The 19,998-nt window shown below is 40.5% G+C and overlaps 1 protein-coding gene across 5 annotated transcripts; it reads right to left on the bottom strand.

Moving 5' to 3' along the window:
• Positions 1-30: 30 nt before the first annotated feature.
• On the bottom strand, positions 31-18,647 carry LOC117250360 (OX-2 membrane glycoprotein-like). Of its 5 annotated transcripts, none has more exons than XM_078165625.1 (6): positions 18,482-18,647; positions 1,943-2,281; positions 1,707-1,745; positions 1,512-1,608; positions 1,319-1,366; positions 31-1,125 (listed from the first exon to the last, which is right to left on the bottom strand). In XM_078165625.1, the coding sequence occupies exons 1-6, from the start codon at positions 18,534-18,536 to the stop codon at positions 1,035-1,037; spliced, it is 669 nt and encodes a 222-aa protein (XP_078021751.1). In that variant the 5' UTR covers positions 18,537-18,647; the 3' UTR covers positions 31-1,034. The 5 variants fall into 5 exon arrangements, with proteins under 5 accessions (XP_078021751.1, XP_078021753.1, XP_078021754.1 ...); XM_078165627.1 differs by lacking the exon at positions 18,482-18,647 and adding an exon at positions 13,727-13,874; XM_078165628.1 differs by lacking the exon at positions 18,482-18,647 and adding an exon at positions 11,942-13,694 and having other exon boundaries at positions 2,117-2,281.
• Between the last annotated feature and the right edge of the window lie 1,351 nt (positions 18,648-19,998).

Raw genomic sequence — 19,998 nt, 5'->3', positions numbered from 1 at the left:
AACACAAGAGTAGCACCATGCAGAATCAGCTGAATATAAAGCTTCCACACTTTATTCTTTAAGTCAAGTTATTGATTCAAAGTCCTTTATGGCACGTTGGTGCAGTGAGAAGAGGATAAAATCTTTCTAAACACTCTCATATATTTTCAGTTATATTTCCAGAACATGGACGTCTTGGTTAATGACCTTTGTTTCTGTGTCCCAGGACTTCCAGACAGGGAAGTTAAAGGGTCCTCTCACTATCCAGAGACATACATCACTGGACAAACACCTCACTGTCATGAATAAGAATCAGGGGCAACAGCAACATGAAGTGAACAGAAGTGAAACCACTCATGACATTAACACATCTGTTTTATAAACAAAACAAAAATAAATTAACATAAACAGAGAATGATTAAATCTACAACATTAGATCATTAGAAACACCTTGGACATACTGCACAGCACATCAAGTGCAGAAACATATAAACAGACAGAAGACGACAACAACAAAAAAACATCTGACCCACATACAGTCAGCACTTTACCGCAATTACAACTACATAATGTGTCCAGACAGAAAAAAACAGAGTCAAGTGCAAAATTAAGAACACACAGAAAATATTATGCAGAAAATAACATCATGTGTATTATTTAATATGTTAGCTGTAAATTAAACTTTATAGCTGCATACAGTTATAGTTATATACAAATGTGCTATGTGCATGCACTTGGGCTCATGTGAACGTCTTCCTCCTCACAAAGCACACTAGATGGCACTATAACCTCACAGGACATTTCCTTTTTCTCATCAAAACACATTAGCTTGTATTCTGTCATCTGCCTGTTAGATTAGTTTGAATCAAAGCTTTACTGTTGCACTGTGTTGCAGTTCACTGTGACTCTGAGTTAGAGTGAAGTTACCTGCTTCAGAGCTCTACATGTGACTGTTGAAGCTCCAGGGAGCTGCTTTCTTCTAGTTCCTCTGTTTTGCTTTAACAGTCTTGTGGCTATGGTAAAAACAGCTGTCGCTGACACCCTGCTATCAGAGATCATTCTTTTGGGGAGCCGTTTTCTTTATTTTTCCCAGGAGACATCTGTTGCCGCACCTCGTTCTCTTGAATCAGTAAAGGTGTTTTGGGCCTTCAGATAAAAACAACATATAAGTCAGTTTCCAAATCACTCTGAACAACAGTGATGATAAACAAGCTGACTATGAATACACAAAGGTCCATGAAGAGTACAGTGCATTGCAGTTGACTTAATAAATATGTTAATACATAAGTTAGGGAGGTACAGATGAAAGCTCAAGTGAAAAATGAATAAAGTGTCTTACTGAGTGTCTTTGGTTGTTCTTCGTGGTGTCCTGTTCTCCTCAGAGTCTCTGTGTGACACATTGAAGGATTTAAAAAAAGTCAGTGCTGAACTGCTGAAATTTATTTGTGGGTTTTGTCGAAATAGATCTCAATGAATCATTATTTTATTAACTGTGAGACACTGGTGTTACAACAAGGTCAGTTTAAAATCACCTGTTCTGATGTTTCCTTATAAGCAGGATGATGATGATGACTGTAGCAGCAACACAAACACAGGACACCACGACCAACACAGTGATCAAAGTGACATCTGTGAGAAGAGAGGAAAATTAGTAACACTCAACATTCATAAAGCAACTACAGATCAAATGGTGAGACTGACATGAGACCACATAAAGGTTCACTTACTGAGATCACTGTTAACAGACCCAGATTCCTCATCAACACCTGGAAAAAGAAACTCAAACATCAGAACCATAAAGTATTTATCAGTCTATCAGTCAGTATCTTCTTAAGTGTTTCTCACCATCAGTAGACGACAGTGTGACCTCAGGAAGCAAGGTAACATGATATCACATCAAGTTTTTACAGGACACACTTTAAGGATGATGGAGATGTCTTTAAGAACACTGTAAGGTTGTTACCATAGAGTTGGAGGCAGGTTGAACCAGTGAGAGCTCCGTCAGGGTAGGTGTTAAACAAACAGTGATAGCATCCTTCATCTTCCTCCATCACCCTCTTGATAACTATGGAGCTGTTCTGCAGTCCAGCATATTTAAACTCCACTTTATCTCTAAAGTCAGGATTCACTTTCTCACCAAAGTATTCGGTGTAAGTAGCGATATTCTTCACCCCCTCAGGTAAAATTTTCTGCCATGTGACTTGAAGAACATCTTTAGGTTGCATCAGCTGACAGTTTAAAAGAGCCTCTTCTCCCACTGCTGCCATCACAGTCTGCTGAGTCTCTATCACAGCTGCTAGACCTGCATGGAGGACAGTGTCAGAGGTGAGGCAGCGTGTTCCTCTGTAGGTCAAGTGTGAAACATATGGTACAGTAGAAAGATAAACGTGTGATTTCATGTCTAAGTATCCTGAGTGACTGCCTGCCTTCACCTGACCATAAGTCTGAGAGGAGCTGCTGAACACAACTGTCCACAGCAAATCAGTGGCACAAAAAATAATATAACACATCATATTTCTTCACTTCAAATAGTCCAAAATCTAAAGAATACAGGATTTAGGATAAAGGGGCGGAGCATAACCTTTTACCTGATAGGTAAACTACACCTGCATTCCCGCTTGCGCCTGTTGTTGTTGTTGATGTTGTTGTGATATAATAGGCTACAATAGTCAGGTTTAACTCAGTGATGAAGTCTCATTTGTTAAGTATCTGTTGCTTTGCAAACTTCTATGTAAAAGTGGAATATTGTCATTGAACAGTGTAAAAGCATTTTCACAATAACCTGTTTGGGTTCATGGTGTAACAATGATGAAACTGCACACATATAGCTTCGTTGATATCAAACTTTACTGCATCACTCAGATCACAGCACAATAACAAAGGCGAGACTGCAAGGCATGCTGGGAGACTACATGACATTTCGTAAGATGCAGTGCCCCTAAACATCCAACAGGTGGTACTATAATACCACCTATAACATCTCCCTTTTCTATAAGTAACCCAAAACTCTTTTATAACACTTAAGAGCTTAACCAGACAGATAGTTATACATTGCCACTGTAACATAACCTCTATCTGCAAGACAATAACACAGCTCCACTTATCTCCCCCACTGTTTCTGAGGTCCATAGAGAGCCAGGGGCATGTGGACTGCTGGGAAGCCCGCTGGGAGCAGGCTGGGGAGAAAACATTCATGCCCTCTCACCCTCAGTCATTTCACCTGGTGCCCGAAACCCATTGCCTTCAGCTGCAGGCTCCTCTGAACCTGTCATAGGGTTTTGTGATGGTATCGGCTCTGCCATACGTAGGTCGACACGGTTGCGATGATAAAGAGAGCCCTCGACCTCCACCAGGTAGGACCGTGGAGCTACTTTGCGCAGACACACTCCCCGCTGCCAGTTGCCTGTCCTGTTCCCAGGCAGTGTTTTCATTCGAACTGTTTCACCCACTGCAAGTTCAGGTAAGTCCTTCGCAGTCCTGTCATAGATGAGTTTAGACACCTGTTTCCTGTGGTGCAATTTGTCAACTACATCTGTAATGACCCGTGGCTCAAGAAGTGCAGGAGCCACAGGCAGAGCTGACTTCAGACGCCGTGCCATCAGACGCTGGGCAGGACTGCTGTCTATTTCCTCTGTAGGGGTGTTTCGCCACTGTAATATTGCTTTCCAGGCATCCTTGCCTTCCCGAAGTGCTTTCTTGCATAGATTCTTTGCAATTTTAACAGCTGCCTCTGCCTTTCCATTGGCCTTGGGATGCCTTGGTGAGGAGGTGACATGTTCAAACTCCCATTCCACAGAAAACTAGCAGAAGTGACTACAGGCAAACTGGGGCCCGTTGTCAGTGATGACCCTGTCAGGTTGCCTGTATTGAGCAAAATGAGCCTTGCACCGTTTTATTGTAGTCTCTGCACTGAGGTCTGGCAGACCATCAATCTCACAGTAATCTGAGTAATGATCCACCAACATCAGAAAGTCTTTCCCACTGTGTTAAAACAGATCTAGGCTCACAATTTGCCAGGGACGTGTGGGCAGTTCATGACTCAGCATTGTCTCTTTCTCATGTTCTACAGCGTACTCGCTGCATGTTGTGCACTTACTGACAAAGTCCTTAATTTCCCTCTGCATTCCAGGCCAGTATATGGTCTCCCGTGCCTGTCTGTAGCAGGCGTTGCCTCCGATGTGACTGCAGTGTACTCTGGCGAGCATTTCAGCTCTTAGTGACTTGGGGATCACAACTCTCTGTCCTCTAAACAACACCCCATTTTGAACACTTAACTCCTCTTTGATAGGCCAGTACTCTCTTACTGCCTGCTCAGTTTCGTCCTTTTTCGACCATTTTCGTTGACTGGCCAGCCATTCAGGATGATAGCCTTCACGGCTTGCAGCTGTGTGTCACTGTCTGTGTGTTGCTGTATCTGCAACAATCTTTTGTCAGTGATGTTGAGATAGTCAGCCATATTTATGTGCTCAATTGCCCGCTGCTCATCCACCATACTACAGACTGTGTGCTCCACATGCATAGAGCTGGGGTGTGCATTGGGCGCAACAGCCCTGTTCAGTGTGTCACTCACGAACATTTCCGGTCCTGGCTTGTAGATAACTCGCAGGTTGTAGTTCTGGAGAGCCAGTAGCATGCTCTGCAAGCGCTTGGGAGCATTAAGAAGGGGCTTACTGAAGATTGCTACGAGGGGCTATGAGGGGATGGAAACGCTGGCAGGCAAACGCTATGCTGAGGCACTCCTTCTCTATCTGCGCATAGTTTTGTTCAGTGGGTGTGAGTGCCCTTGAAGCAAACGCAATAGGCTGTCCCTCCTGCATCAGACAGCAGCCCAAGTCATGCTGGCTGGAGTCACTCTGCACTGTGACGGGTTTTGCAACATCATAGTATCGTAGCACAGGTGTCATCGTCACAAGCTGTTTTATCTCCCTGACAGCTGCATCATGCTTTGGTAGCCAGTGCCACACTGTGTCCTTTTTGGTGAGTCTCCTCAGAGGCTCACATACTTCCGAAAGCTATGGAAGGAACTTGGCCAGGTAAGTGACGAATCCGATGAGTCTCTGCACACTCTTGACTTCAGATGGGGCTGGCATGTCCAAAATGGCCCTGACTTTTTCTGGGTCGGCCTTGAGTCCCACAGCTGACAATATATGGCCATGGAAACGCACTTCAGATACTTTAAACTGAAGCTTCTTGACAATGAGCCGCAACTTGACTTGTCGACAGCAGTCTAGAAGAGCTATCAGCTTAGCATCATGGTCTCTGCCTGCCTCTTCCTCACTGTCACCACAGCCTACAACGAGGATGTCGTCCGCTATAGGCTCCACTCCTTCAAGCCCTGCCAACAGCTCATGCTGCTTCCTCTGGTTGACCTCTGGAGCCACTGACACACCAAATGGAAGTTTCAACCATCTCTTTCGGCCCCAGGGTGTCCAAAAGGTGGTCGTGAGGCTACTGACTTCATCCAGCTTACACTGCAGAAAAGCATCTCTTGCATCAACCAGTGTGAAAACTTTGGCTTTGGGCAGCTTGTAAAGCACATCCTCCAGCATGGGCATGATGTAATGAGATCGCTTGAGTGCACGGTTGAGGTGTGCAGCTGTAAACATATGCGCAGCTTTTCTGGTCTTTTGACGATGACCATATTGCTGATCCAGTCCGTGGGCTCACTGACAGACGTGATATGGCCCTCCGCTTCATATCTGTCCAGCTGAGCCTTCACAGCGTCCTTCATGGCTACAGGGACATTGCGTGGTGCACACTGTACCGGCTGAACTGCTGGATCCAGCTCAGAGTGAACCTCTCCAGGGAGTGCCTCCACCAGACTCATGAAGACATCATGATATGCTGTGATGACTGCATTTCTGGAGAGAGGCTTGGTGAGGCTGTTATTCACTGTGCTGATCTCCTCCACTCTGAGCTCCTCTGGGATGGTAAAGTGTATGAGCCCCATCTCCTCTGACATGGAGCCTGACAGCAGTGGCAACTGCCGTGTGTTCACAACCTCAAACTTCAATTTGTATTTGCGACCCCGCACCACACAATCCGTAAAGACCCCTAGTGATGGCAGCCCGTGGTCTGAATACAGCTTAAGTGCGGTGCTGCTGTGTTTTAGCTTTTCTCTCGGAGCCAGTCTCTTCTTGTCTCTGAGACTCATGATGTTGCACGTAGCTCCCGAATCAAGCTGGCATCTCTGTAATTTTCCATTTAGCCAAAGATTGACAAAACATTTTTTACCTTTTGTCCTCACTGCTCCAATGCATAAGCTACCGTCTGCCAGGGAAACGTGGAAGAGTGCACGAGGCTGAAGATCAACACCGTAGCAGAAATATTTTTGTCAAGTTTGTCAGGTATGAAACCAAACTTCAAATTATGACAAACAAAAAACGTCTAAGGAGTATTGATGGGAAAAACAGAGTCTTTATTGAGAAAGACCTTACACCTTGAGAGGAAAGATTCTGAGACAAGTGAGGATGGATCCAGAGATTAAAAGAGCCTGGATAATGGACGGTAACATCTGTTGCATCATCAAGGACAACGATCAAGAGGTGAAGAAAACCATCTACTCCGGTGATGAGCTAATGTCCAAACTGGGATGGTCTGCAGAAAAAGCCCAAAGTGTCGGGATTTATGTAGACTTCCCCTAGGCCAGCGTTGACCCCTCACTACATGCAACTTGTATCAAGGATGTAACTTGTAAAAACTCTTCCGGTCGATTTAAGACTAAACAGGAGACAGATATCAAATTCCTTGGACTAAATGTGTGTGGATTACGTGCTAAATTTCAACTTGGGATTCTTACAGAATACATTAAAGACTATGACTTTATTTGTTTAACAGAGACCAAAACAGATAATATCTGTAAATCAGACTGTGATGGATTTACTCCTTTTGTGCTAGAAAAGAAGAAATCAAGTTATAAACATGGTGGTATACATGGGGTATGTCTATTAGTTAAAAATGAGTTTGCAAATTATGTTCAGGAGATAAAAGACACTACTTCTGACGCCATCCTGTGGACTAAAGTGGCCAAAGCAGCTTTTGGGTTTGAATTCATCTTGGGAACAGTTTATGTGCCACATGAAGGATCTATTTTTTTCAACAAGGACTATTTTGGAAATGTTTCCCAAGATATTTCATTTATGAACAGTAAATACAGCTTACCAATAGTGATGTTGGGTGATTTCAATTCAAGAACTGGTACTCTGAGTGACTCTTTAAATGTAGGTGACGTAGGAACGAATATTAGAAATGGGCTGTCTTTTGATGGTGAAATGCTTTTAAACAGTGACATAAATGATTTTTCTTTGATGGATCTACAGAGGGTCAGTGAAGATTTAATGACTAATAATAACGGTCACAGCCTAATTGACTTATGTCAAAGTTCAGAGTTGAAGATTGTAAATGGAAGATTTGGGTCTGATAAAGGCATAGGGCGTTACACCTGTTTTAACTATAATGGTAACAGCGTTATTGACTATGCCATAGTGTCAGCTTGTTTGTTAGCACAGATTATCTATTTTTGTGTTGATCCCTTGGACAAATGTTTGTCAGATGTCCACTGCCCTATTAGTTTAACTATAAGAGCTAATAACTTCGGTACTCAGAAGTGTCAACTCTTACAGATACTGTTTATTATGATCCCGAAAAAGAGAATAGACACATGGCCCATTTAATGTTTAAACACCGATGGAAATCTGAGCTAAAAGCCACATACCAAGAATCCTTTAATTTAGAATTTATAAAAATGTATGATTCAATGATTGATGCGATTAATATTTCCAATACAAATCTGGTTGAAATAAATAACATTACTAAAGGTATATGTGACATTATGGTAGATCCTGCTAAAAGTTTGGGTTTATGTAAGGCATATGGTCAGGATTTGTACAAATTTGGTAAAACGTCAAAAAAACTACAGAAGAGAAAACCCTGGTTTAATGCTGAATGTGTTGAGGCCCATAGAAAATATTTTAAATCCATGAATATATTTAAATTTAACCGCTCTGCTCAATGTAAAGCTGAAATAAAATGTATCGCTAAAAAGTATAAGTCCATCATAAGGAAATGTTCAAGGCAGTTCTATGATTCTTTACATAGGAAACTTCGTACACTTAAGAAATCTAATAGTAATGAATATTGGTCTATTCTAAATGTAGGTAAACCATCTGGAAGATTAGGAAATGTATCTATAGAAACCTTTGCTGAATATTTTAAGAAACTCAGCCAAAAATCGCGTGATAATTGTACACCAGAAGACCAGCAATTTGACCCCAGACAAGTCACCTCTCCTACAAATGAATACATAAATGATTTGTTTACTTTGGAAGAAATACAGCGAATGGTAAAAAAAAATTAAAAAATAAAAAAGCAAATGGTATCGATGAAGTTATAAATGAATACAGTACAGGCCAAAAGTTTGGACACACCTTCTCATTCAATGCGTTTTCTTTATTTTCATGACTATTTACATTGTAGATTCTCACTGAAGGCATCAAAACTATGAATGAACACGTGGAGTTATGTACTTAACAAAAAAAGGTGAAATAACTGAAAACATGTTTTATATTCTAGTTTCTTCAAAATAGCCACCCTTTGCTCTGATTACTGCTTTGCACACTCTTGGCATTCTCTCGATGAGCTTCAAGAGGTAGTCACCTGAAATGGTTTTCCAACAGTCTTGAAGGAGTTCCCAGAGGTGTTTAGCACTTGTTGGCCCCTTTGCCTTCACTCTGCGGTCCAGCTCACCCCAAACCATCTCGATTGGGTTCAGGTCCGGTGACTGTGGAGGCCAGGTCATCTGCTGCAGCACTCAATCACTCTCCTTCTTGGTCAAATAGCCCTTACACAGCCTGGAGGTGTGTTTGGGGTCATTGTCCTGTTGAAAAATAAATGATTGTCCAACTAAACGCAAACCAGATGGGATGGCATGTCGCTGCAGGATGCTGTGGTAGCCATGCTGGTTCAGCGTGCCTTCAATTTTGAATAAATCCCCAACAGTGTCACCAGCAAAACACCCCCACACCATCACACCTCCTCCTCCATGCTTCACAGTGGGAACCAGGCATGTGGAATCCATCCGTTCACCTTTTCTGCGTCTCACAAAGACACGGCGGTTGGAACCAAAGATCTCAAATTTGGACTCATCAGACCAAAGCACAGATTTCCACTGGTCTAATGTCCATTCCTTGTGTTTCTTGGTCCAAACAAATCTCTTCTGCTTGTTGCCTCTCCTTAGCAGTGGTTTCCTAGCAGCTATTTGACCATGAAGGCCTGATTGGCGCAGTCTCCTCTTAACAGTTGTTCTAGAGATGGGTCTGCTGCTAGAACTCTGTGTGGCATTCATCTGGTCTCTGATATGAGCTGCTGTTAACTTGCGATTTCTGAGGCTGGTGACTCGGATGAACTTATCCTCAGAAGCAGAGGTGACTCTTGGTCTTCCTTTCCTGGGTCGGTCCTCATGTGTGCCAGTTTCGTTGTAGCAATTGATGGTGACGACTCCACTTGGGGACACATTTAAAGTTTTTGCAATTTTCCGGACTGACTGACCTTCATTTCTTAAAGTAATGATGGCCACTCGTTTTTCTTTAGTTAGCTGATTGGTTCTTGCCATAATATGAATTTTAACAGTTGTCCAATAGGGCTGTCGGCTGTGTATTAACCTGACTTCTGCACAACACAACTGATGGTCCCAACCCCATTGATAAAGCAAGAAATTCCACTAATTAACCCTGATAAGGCACACCTGTGAAGTGGAAACCATTTCAGGTGACTACCTCTTGAAGCTCATCGAGAGAATGCCAAGAGTGTGCAAAGCAGTAATCAGAGCAAAGGGTGGCTATTTTGAAGAAACTAGAATATAAAACATGTTTTCAGTTATTTCACCTTTTTTTGTTAAGTACATAACTCCACATGTGTTCATTCATAGTTTTGATGCCTTCAGTGAGAATCTACAATGTAAATAGTCATGAAAATAAAGAAAACGCATTGAATGAGAAGGTGTGTCCAAACTTTTGGCCTGTACTGTATATAAAGAACTCCCCTTTGGAAATGCTGAACATTTTAGTAAAATTCTTTAATTTGGTACTGATAACAGGTATAGTCCCCACTGACTGGTGTTTAGGAGTGATAAAACCATTATACAAAAACAAGGGACCAGTAGACGATCCTAAAAATTACAGAGGTATTACTTTACTTAGTTGTATTGGTAAGCTTTTTACGGCTGTAATAAATTACAGACTAACTGCTTATATAGAGTCTGAAAGAATTCTTGGAGAGGAGCAGGCAGGGTTTAGGAAAGGTTTTTCAACCCTTGACCATATTTTTGTTCTTCACTCACTGGTTGAATGGTACTTGTATAAGAAAAAAAGACTGTATTGTGCTTTTGTTGATTATAAAAAAGCGTTTGATTTGGTAGATAGGTCATCACTATGGTTTAAATTAGTTGCACTTGGTATAAACGTAAGAGTATTAAATGTGATACATAATATTTATGAGAATGCCAAATCTTGTGTTAGAGCTGGTTATGATTTATCTGAACAATTTGTATGAAATGTAGGAGTGCATCAGGGGGATAATTTATCACCACTATTGTTTGCACTATATATTTAAATGACTGAAAAATATGTGAGTCAATGGTACAACGGACTTCAACTTTTTTCAACTGAATGCCGCAATGTGATGAATGGTGAAATAGGGATATATCTGAAATTATATGTCCTGCTTTACGCGGATGATACGATTGTACTGGCAGAGACTCCTTCAGAATTACAGGCCGCATTAAATGCAGTTGCTTCTTATTGTAAAAACTGGTATTTAACTGTCAACACAGACAAAACAAAGGTTGTTATTTTCTCTACGGGAAAATTACGGATACTCCCAGAATTTAAGTTTGGTTCAGATAAATTAGAAGTTACTTTTGAGTATGACTATCTTGGAACATTATTTAATTTTAATAGACGATTTGATAAAGCAATAGCTAAGCAAGTTAAACTAGCTAAAAGAGCTTTATTCTCCTTGGAAAACAGAGTTACTAGATTACAGTTACCTGTTGATATACAATGTGAGTTATTTGACCAGCTTATAGTGCCTATTCTTTTATATGGAAGTGAAGTCTGGGGATTTCATAAACTTGACCAAATTGAAATGCTTCACAGATCTTTCTTGAAACGTTTACTTAATGTTAATAAACGCACAGCAAATTGTATTATTTATGGAGAGTTTGGTCGAAATAGTTTAGATTTAAAGGTAAACATGAGAATGATTAACTTTTGGGTACATTTAATTAGTCATAATACAGCAAAAATCTCTTTGACTGTGTTTATTGTTTTCAAGACTTTGTATGATGACAATATTTTTCAGTGTAAATGGATTTCCAAAGTTAAAAATATTCTTGATGATTGTGGTTTATCGTACTTATGGCATGACGCTAGACGGATGAACCCTAAATATTTAAAATTAATGATTGAACGTAGATTATCTGATATGGAACTACAGAGATGGCATGAGAAATTGCAAAGTAACCCTTTATGTGATAGTTATAAATTGTTTAAAACTGATTTCACTTTTGAACCTTATCTGATTATGTTAAGACCTGCCGAAAGAGTTTGTTTGTCTAAGTTTCGGTGTGGAAATCATAAGTTACCTATCTCTGAGCGCAGGTATGATCGTGAAAATGTCCCCCGGAAATGTACTCTTTGTTTGACTGGCAATCGAAGAGACGAATATCAAGTACATAAATTATGTACTTGTGTGTTCTTTTTTTGAGCATACACATCATTTGTTTCCATCACTGCGTTTTCTTTGTCAATGTTCAGTCCCTCGACTGTGTGGAGTTTTCCATCTTTTCTCTTGGTTTTGTTGCAAACTCTTGCAAAATGATCGGCTGTGCCACAAACATTACAATTCTTGCCATATGCTGCGCAGTGTTCCTTTCCCCACCCATGTGATGTGCCACAGTACTTACATGTGGAGGGACTCTCAACCTGTGATCTGGGATGAGCACTCATTTTCTCTGCAGTGCTAGCTTGTCTTTTGAATGTTTGTTTTCCTATGGTGTTGACATTGTCCAAGTGAGATCTCTCCTGCTCCATAGATCTCAACTGCCAATCACTCAGCTCAGCTGCTCAACATGCTTCAATAGCGCTGGCTAGCATCAAGTCCCTTTTCCTCAGCAGCCGTCTACGTGTGCTCTCATTAGCAATGCCGATAACTATTTTGTCTCTGATTAATTCATCTCTTAAGGCACCGTATTCACAGGTAGCAGCTTTCTCTCTGAGTCGAGTCACAAAACAGTCTATTGCCTCACCTTCCTCCTGTTTACAGCAGCCGAATATGTAGCGCTTGTATATCACATTTTTTGCAGGTTTAAAGTACTGTTCCAGTGAGTTCAGGAAGACGGTCACGTCCGCCCGCTCCGCGTCACTCAGAGTCAAGTTGTGTTTGTAGACATGTCGACACTCTGCTCCCATAACATTCCTCAATGTCGCCGCCTGGACCTCCTTGGGCTGGTTCACTAGCCCCATTGCTAAAGCATATCCTCATATTCTGCTCGGAAGATTTCCCAATTCACATTCACGTTGCCGCTGAGCCTCATCGGAGTTGGCGGGGGTATGTTCGCGGCCATGGCTATTTCCTGGTGCTGCTCCGGTGTATCAGGCATTATCAGTCAAAAACGTGCAAAACTCACTTGGCGACTTCATGTAGCTGTAGACACCAGATTGCGTCCACTTCTGACACCATGTTTGGGTTCGTGGTGTAACAATGATGAAACTGCACATATAGTTTCGTTGATATCAAACTTTAAGAGTCGCTCAGATCACAGCACAGATTAGTGAGGAGTGTTTGTGGGGAGCTCCAAAACTATAAACTGTACCACAACACCAAAGGCAACTAAACCGAAAATTATCACCACTACGAGCCGAGAACGCCTTAAGCTGCATGCTATAGACTGACTTTGTGAGTAAAATAATATCTAAAATCGACGCTCGCAGGCAAAAGAAAGCTATTTTAGCTGCTAGCTAACCAAGCTAACGCTACTTCAGATCCTGTGTTGTGCAGCGCGTAGCCACTACACCACGACGAAAAGAGTGAAAGATATTAAGGAAAAAAGCTTCACTGCTACACAACGACATCGAGCGCTATGATGCTTTGTTCACACCGTTACCCATTACACTCACTAAAGGCCCAGACCCCAAAAAAACAACGAGCGAAAGATGAATCAACTAAAAGCGCTTCAAATGATGACATCCTGAAAGCTGTGCTGGAGCTAACAACCCGGTTTGCAACTCTGGAGGAGAAATTATCCAGCAACACGGATGCCATTACAGAGACATGCAAGCTAAAGCACTGCAGCTAAAAGCAGTGGAAATGCAGGTTCAACACAACGAGAAGGAAATAAAAGACATGTTGGGACAAATCACTAAACTACAGCAGAGATGTGACGACGCCGAGCGCTACAGCAGACGCTGGAACCTGAGGCTGTATGGGATGAAAGAAACACCCGGGGAGAACGTTAGAGCTGAAATAATGAAGCTTTTTGCTGTGCTTGCACCCGACGACAAGGAGAAGATGGGCTTTCTCATCGACACGGTGCACAGGATTGGAGTTCCCCGTGACAACTCAAACTGACCCATCATCATCCAGTTCAACATGAGGTCCTACAGAAGCAAGATCTGGAAAATTGCTCGTGACAACAGCATCCTGAAAGAGAAGAAGCTACTGTACAGCTCAAGGAAGATTTGACACACACCGACAGGGTGCAGAGAAACCGGCTATGGCCTCTGGTCGAAGAAGCCAGAAAACAGGGGAAACGAGCCGGCTTTCGTGGCCCCGATGCATATATTGAAGGGAAAAAAATGACTCGCCAGTGACGTCTACAAAAACCAACAACGGCTAGCAGTGATACAGGGTGTTAATTAAGGTAAACGGTTTAAAATGTAAAACCAAAACCATGGTACTTATGGTTGAGGTTAAAAGTTTGTAAGTACTACTTCTTAATATTTTGCAGAGTTATTTGTTCTGCAGACATAAGCTAATTTTTGTTAAAAATGTCATGTTGAAGTTTTAAGGCACTGAATTTGTGTTCTTTGAATGTAAGAGGTCTACGTGATAATACTAAAAGGAAAGCGGTATTTTTATTTCCCAGAAATTGCAGTACAGACATAATATTTTTGCAAAAAACTCACTCATGTAAAGAAGATGAAAGGTTTTGGAAATCACAATGGGGTGATACAATATTTTTTTCTCATGGCTCAAATCATTCTGCCGGTGTTGCATTATTGTTTAACAGATTTGAAGGGGACGTTTTGGAATCCATAACTTCAAATGAAGGACGGTGGATCATTTTAGTTTTAAAGGGAAAGAAAAGAAACAGGAAAAGGAATAATATTACATCTCTTAACATAAATGGTATCATAAGTTCAGACCCCAACATCATCTCCAATCATATTACCTCATTTTACAACAATCTATATACATCTAATTTTAATTAGACTAAATGTGAAACATTTATAAACCGCATTGAAGAGTTTACACCTCTGATTTCTGAAAACTTTAGAGATGCTTGCAATACTGAGCTCTCTTGCTCTGAAATAACTGAAGCTGTACGCTCAATGAGCTTAAAGAAATCACCTGGAAGTGATGGTCTGACAGTAGAGTTCTATCTTTGTTTTTGGGATTTGATTAAGGATCATCTCCTACTTATGTTTAAGGATTGTATAAAAAGGCAGGAAATGACAACCACAATGAAACAAGGTTTGTTAACCTTGATTCCAAAACCTGGTGAAGACCACTTAATAATTGAGAATTGGAGACCCATCTCACTTCTAAATATAGATTATAAAAGTTTACGCTAAGTGACTAAAAAAAACTTAGATGAGATAAGTGAAAATCAAAATGGCTTTTCATATAAGTTCTAATATTAGATTACTGTTAGATCTAATTTGACTATTCTGATTTTATAAACTCTAATGCATTGATGCTTTTCCTTGACTTCTGCAAGGCATTTGATTCGATAGAACATTCTTTTATTATACAGACCTTACATACCCTAGGTTTTGGAAGCAATTTCATGAATGTTATTGCCATGTTCTATAAAGCTCATAACCAGCTCAGTTATCTTGTATCCCACAATGTCTAAAAGGTTTTCTGTATCAAGAGGTGTACATCAAGGCTGTCCTATTTCTTGTTTTCTATTTCTAATTGTTGCTAAATTTTTATTTTTGAACATCTCACAGAATTCCAATATTCATGGTTTAACAATCTTTGAAAGAGAGGTAAAGATTTCCCAGCTAGCAGATGACACGGTTTTATTTCTTAAGAATAAATCACAAATACAAGCTGCGCTACAGACTACTCAGGAATTTTCAGATGCTTCAGGCCTTAAACTTAACATCAACAAATCTGAAATATTATGTCTCTATTAGACTGATGAACAATTTATGTTTAATATTCCTGTCAAGCAATGTGTTAAATATTTAGGGATTCATATTACAAAAAATCTCACCCAAAGACAGCAATTAAACTTTCCCCCTAAAATCAAAAGGCGAAAGCCATCTTTAAAGGTGATAGCTACAACTTTTTCATCAAAACGAATAATTTTAAAAAAAATAATACATCCACAGAACGTTTAGAGGGGTGTAGAATAAAAGTATTATTTTACTGAAAAAAAATATTATAGTATAGAAATAATTGTTTTATAAATTTTGACGGGTCCAAAATATATAAATATTTACATCTGGTTACGTTGGCTACGTCGACATGAAATGATCCCTGAGCCAATAGCATTAGTACGTTGATGTCACGTGAGGCGGAGCTCAGGGGTCGCCAGATCGTGATAGCTCTGTGGAGAAATGGCATCGTCTCGGCGTTATATGTCTCAAATTCGAGCAGACCAACAACAAAGCAGGACCAGAGTGAACATCGGTCAAGCTTTTGAGCGTTGGTGCCAGCTGAAGGAAGAAAAGGGGCTCAAAAGCCACGCAGAGGTCGCCGCTTTCCTTCTGGACAAGTAAGCTAAATTTTTGCAAATGCTAACTAACATTACTAGCTAACATGAAGAGCAAAACTCTTGCCAAAATGCAACCTAGGGTGTTTTTGTGAATGTACCCGAGTTTAAAACCATAACTATGACTGAAAACCCATTTTTAAGATTGAGCGTATTTTCGTTTTTGGGTCAAAATGCCCTTTGAATGGGTTCTGTAGCGGCACTAACGTTACTATAAACACATCAAGAGGGCCCTAGCTCTCGTGCCCTCCTCATTTGGCCCTGTGCCCTTGAAAAAAATATCTGCCCTAAGGCCACAGTGGCCTTGATGCCCCGCCTACACTGCCCCAGGTGATTTTGCGGTTTTCTCCTCTGCCTCTTTCCTGTCAACACGGCTTTGACACCTGCGTCTATTGAGAAAAAAATAATGCGATGACATTTTGGACTGAGCAACATCAAATGAGACGGGGTTTGATTCGAGCCTGGCATGAACCGTTGGGACGGGCTGTAATGACAGTTAGACACCACTTCACCCTGTAAAGATATCAATAGTTTGTTTGTATATTTTGTTTGGAAAAACAAACACCACCATCTAAAAAAAGACATCCTTAGTTTAGAGAGAGCAGAAGGTGGGTTGGAACTTCTGAATTTTTTTCATTTAAATTCCACTTTTAAAATCAAATGGCTTAAGAAATGTTTGGAGCAACCGACGTCACTGTGCTATTTTATTCCACACAGTTTATTTAAAATGGTAGGTGGCTTAAAATTTTTACTAAGTTGCAATTTTACTGTCGCTAAATTACCAGTTAAATTTTCAAAGTTTTATCAGCAGGCCTTATTGGCATGGAAATTGTGTTATGTGCATAACTTCTCTCCTCATAAGGAAATAATTTGGAACAATGGCAATATTACTGTCAAAAACAAGACTTTATATAAGGAAAGCTGGATTGAAAGGGGTATAATTTTTGTTGCGGATCTATTTGAAGGTAATGGCAATCTTTATAGATATGAAAATTTCTTAAAAACAAAATCCTTTCCAGTCAAATTCAAAGAATTTGCTTCTGTTGTAAAGGCCATTCCTCAGAGTATACTCGGGTTAATGAAGTGTCACTTAACTTATCAAAAGATTGAGGTTCAGACACCTTCTTTCATGATTAGAGGGACTGATATACTTGATAGAAAATTTACCAATAAGCATGTTAGGAATGCACTTCATAGCTATAATAAGATCTCCCCCAGAGGAAAGTTCTTCTGTAATTCACAATTAGTCGATATTAATTGCCGTAAAACATGGTTGTGCCCCTTTCAATTCTGTATTTCAAATAAAATAAGAGAACTTCATTTTAAAATACTACACAACATTTATTCTTGTAACAACACAATTTCCAGGTTCACTGACTTGGATGATAAATGCACTTTTTGTGTGATTGAGTCAGAGACAATTGCATATTTATTCTGTATTTGCCCTGTGTCATCTGTGTTTTGGAGGGATTTTGAAAAATAGACATATCATCACAGTCGGTCTGAATGATATTATTACAAAATTTGTATGTAATGATAAATCTTTGTCCTTTGTAATTAATCTTATGCTACTAATCGGCAAATTTTACTTACATAAAATGAGAATGTCCAAATTCCTGTATGTATGTATGTATGGATGTATGTATGTATCCCTTGTATGCCTTGAAATTTCAAATAAAAATTAAAGATTATAAAAAAAAATAAAAAATCAAACTTTACTGCGTCGGCTCGATAGGCTCGTTCGAGATTAACTGCGCCTCGCCTGGAAAGTAGACGAGAGCAGGCGGCCGCAGCGGGGGGCGGTGACAAAAAGCCGCAGTGAAGTCGGACAGTTTCCCGACAGTTTCCAGCAGCCTTCAGGAAGTCACAGACACACTTACATCCTGTCTGGAATGATGTCAGTTCATTAAAAAAGTGATCAGACCCATTTATCAGTTTGTTTTCACCATCAGTCACACAACATGTTTTCTGTTCACAGAATAAACCTTCAGGTCAGACAAATACAATCTTAATCTCTAGAATTCAACAAAAATGAGTAGTTTATCTAAAACGTCATCTTGTTGAGTCGACATCTGAACCAATCAGGTGTTAGATCAGGTGAGAGCCAGGTGGTGCAGTCGGTGGAGAGCAACTGCAGCGCCTGGCTCTAAAAACTGCGGCCGCCTCGCTCTCGCGGTTTTATCGCTGTCCACTTTTGTAATACGTCAGAGCAAGTCGGGATGAAGTCGGACACAAAACTAACCGGCATGCATTGTGCACCGATCGCCGGTGATCGAATCTGCGCAGGACTGGCTCATCTCGAACGAACCTAATAACAAAGCCGAGACTGCAAGGCATGCTGGGAGACGACATGACATTTCGTAAGGTGCAGTGCCACGAAACACCCAATAGGTGGTACTATACCACCTATAACATTACCCGCCTAAAACACATTACACACCTGCAATAGTAAGAACAGAGCCGACAGGCTATGAAATGACTGTGTTATCTCTTTCTCACCTTTCTGAAGGAATCCCAACAAACAAAGGAGGAGGATGACTGCTCGGTGCACCATTTCTGCTGCTGGTCTGGGTCTACCGCTGAAAGTCTAAAGTGAAACTATTTATGTAGCATAGGGACGTGTCCACGCCGGTCAGCTGACATTACGTCTGTGCACATGCGCACAAACAAGCCTGAACAGCATGAATCACTGCAGCAGTGGTTCCCAACTTGTGGGTCACGGGTCCACTCTGGATGGACCTTAAAAAGACACTTTATTTTTAAGTGCCAGCCAAAGCCACATACTGTATACCCAAATGATTAATGTTACAGTAACTAACAGTTCTGTGTTTCCATTTTTAATTTTAAAGAAAAAGAACCTACTAATCACAACACAAGAGTAGCACCATGCAGAATCAGCTGAATATAAAGCTTCCACACTTTATTCTTTAAGTCAAGTTATTGATTCAAAGTCCTTTATGGCACGTTGGTGCAGTGAGAAGAGGATAAAATCTTTCTAAACACTCTCATATATTTTCAGTTATATTTCCAGAACATGGACGTTTTGGTTAATGACCTTTGTTTCTGTGTCCCAGGACTTCCAGACAGGGAAGTTAAAGGGTCCTCTCACTATCCAGAGACATACATCACTAGACAAACACCTCACTGTCATGAATAAGAATCAGGGGCAACAGCAACATGAAGTGAACAGAAGTGAAACCACTCGTGACATTAACACATCTGTTTAATAAACAAAACAAAAATAAATTAACATAAACAGTCAGAGAACAATTATTAAATCTACAACATTAGATCATTAGAAACACCTTGGACATACATCACACATCAAGTGCAGAAACAGACAGAAGACAACAACAAAAACCATCTGACCCACATACAGTCAGCACGTTACCACAATTACAACTACATAATGTGTCCAGACAGAAAAAAACAGAGTCAAGTGCAAAATTAAGAACACACAGAAAATATTATGCAGAAAATAACATCATGTGTGTTATTCAATATGTTAGCTGTAAATTAAACTTTATAGTTGCATACAGTTATAGTTATATACAAATGTGCTCATTTGGAATAAAATAATCACCTGATTACTTCACATGTCAACTTTATGGATCACTGAATCAAATACACAGCTCCAGTTAGCTGTGTATTATATTCCTTAGTGAGACCTATTTAATACAGTGTATGGGTGAGACGCAATTGGGCTCATGTGAATGTCTTCCTCCTCACAAAGCACACTAGATGGCGCTATAACCTCACAGGACATTTCCTTGTTGTCATCAAAACACATCAGCTTGTATTTTGGTCATCTGCCTGTTAGATTAGTTTGAATCAAACCTTTACTGTTGCACTGTGTTGCAGTCACTGTGACTCTGAGTTAGAGTGAAGTTACCTGCTTCAGAGCTCTACATGTGACTGTTGAAGCTCCAGGGAGCTGCTTTCTTCTAGTTCCTCTGTTTTGGTTTAACAGTCTTGTGGCAATGGTAAAAACAGCTGTCGCTGACACCCTGCTATCA

This window comes from Epinephelus lanceolatus, chromosome 24, assembly GCF_041903045.1.
Source record: "Epinephelus lanceolatus isolate andai-2023 chromosome 24, ASM4190304v1, whole genome shotgun sequence".
Lineage (NCBI taxonomy): Eukaryota > Metazoa > Chordata > Actinopteri > Perciformes > Serranidae > Epinephelus > Epinephelus lanceolatus.
The sequence above is the reverse complement of the archived record's forward strand: the minus strand, read 5'-3'. Positions and strand labels throughout refer to the sequence as shown.

What these genes read in the sequence shown, in the direction of transcription:
- LOC117250360 (XM_078165624.1), bottom strand. Translation starts at nt 12,068, where the DNA reads ATGGAGCAGGAGAGATCTCACTTGGACAATGTCAACACCATAGGAAAA. An exon ending in AACCTGCCTCCAACTCTATG is followed by an intron (nt 1,746 to 1,942) that starts GTAACAACCTTA and finishes TTCTTTTTCCAG; the next exon opens with GTGTTGATGAGGAATCTGGG. An exon ending in ATAAGGAAACATCAGAACAG is followed by an intron (nt 1,367 to 1,511) that starts GTGATTTTAAAC and finishes TGTGTCACACAG; the next exon opens with AGACTCTGAGGAGAACAGGA.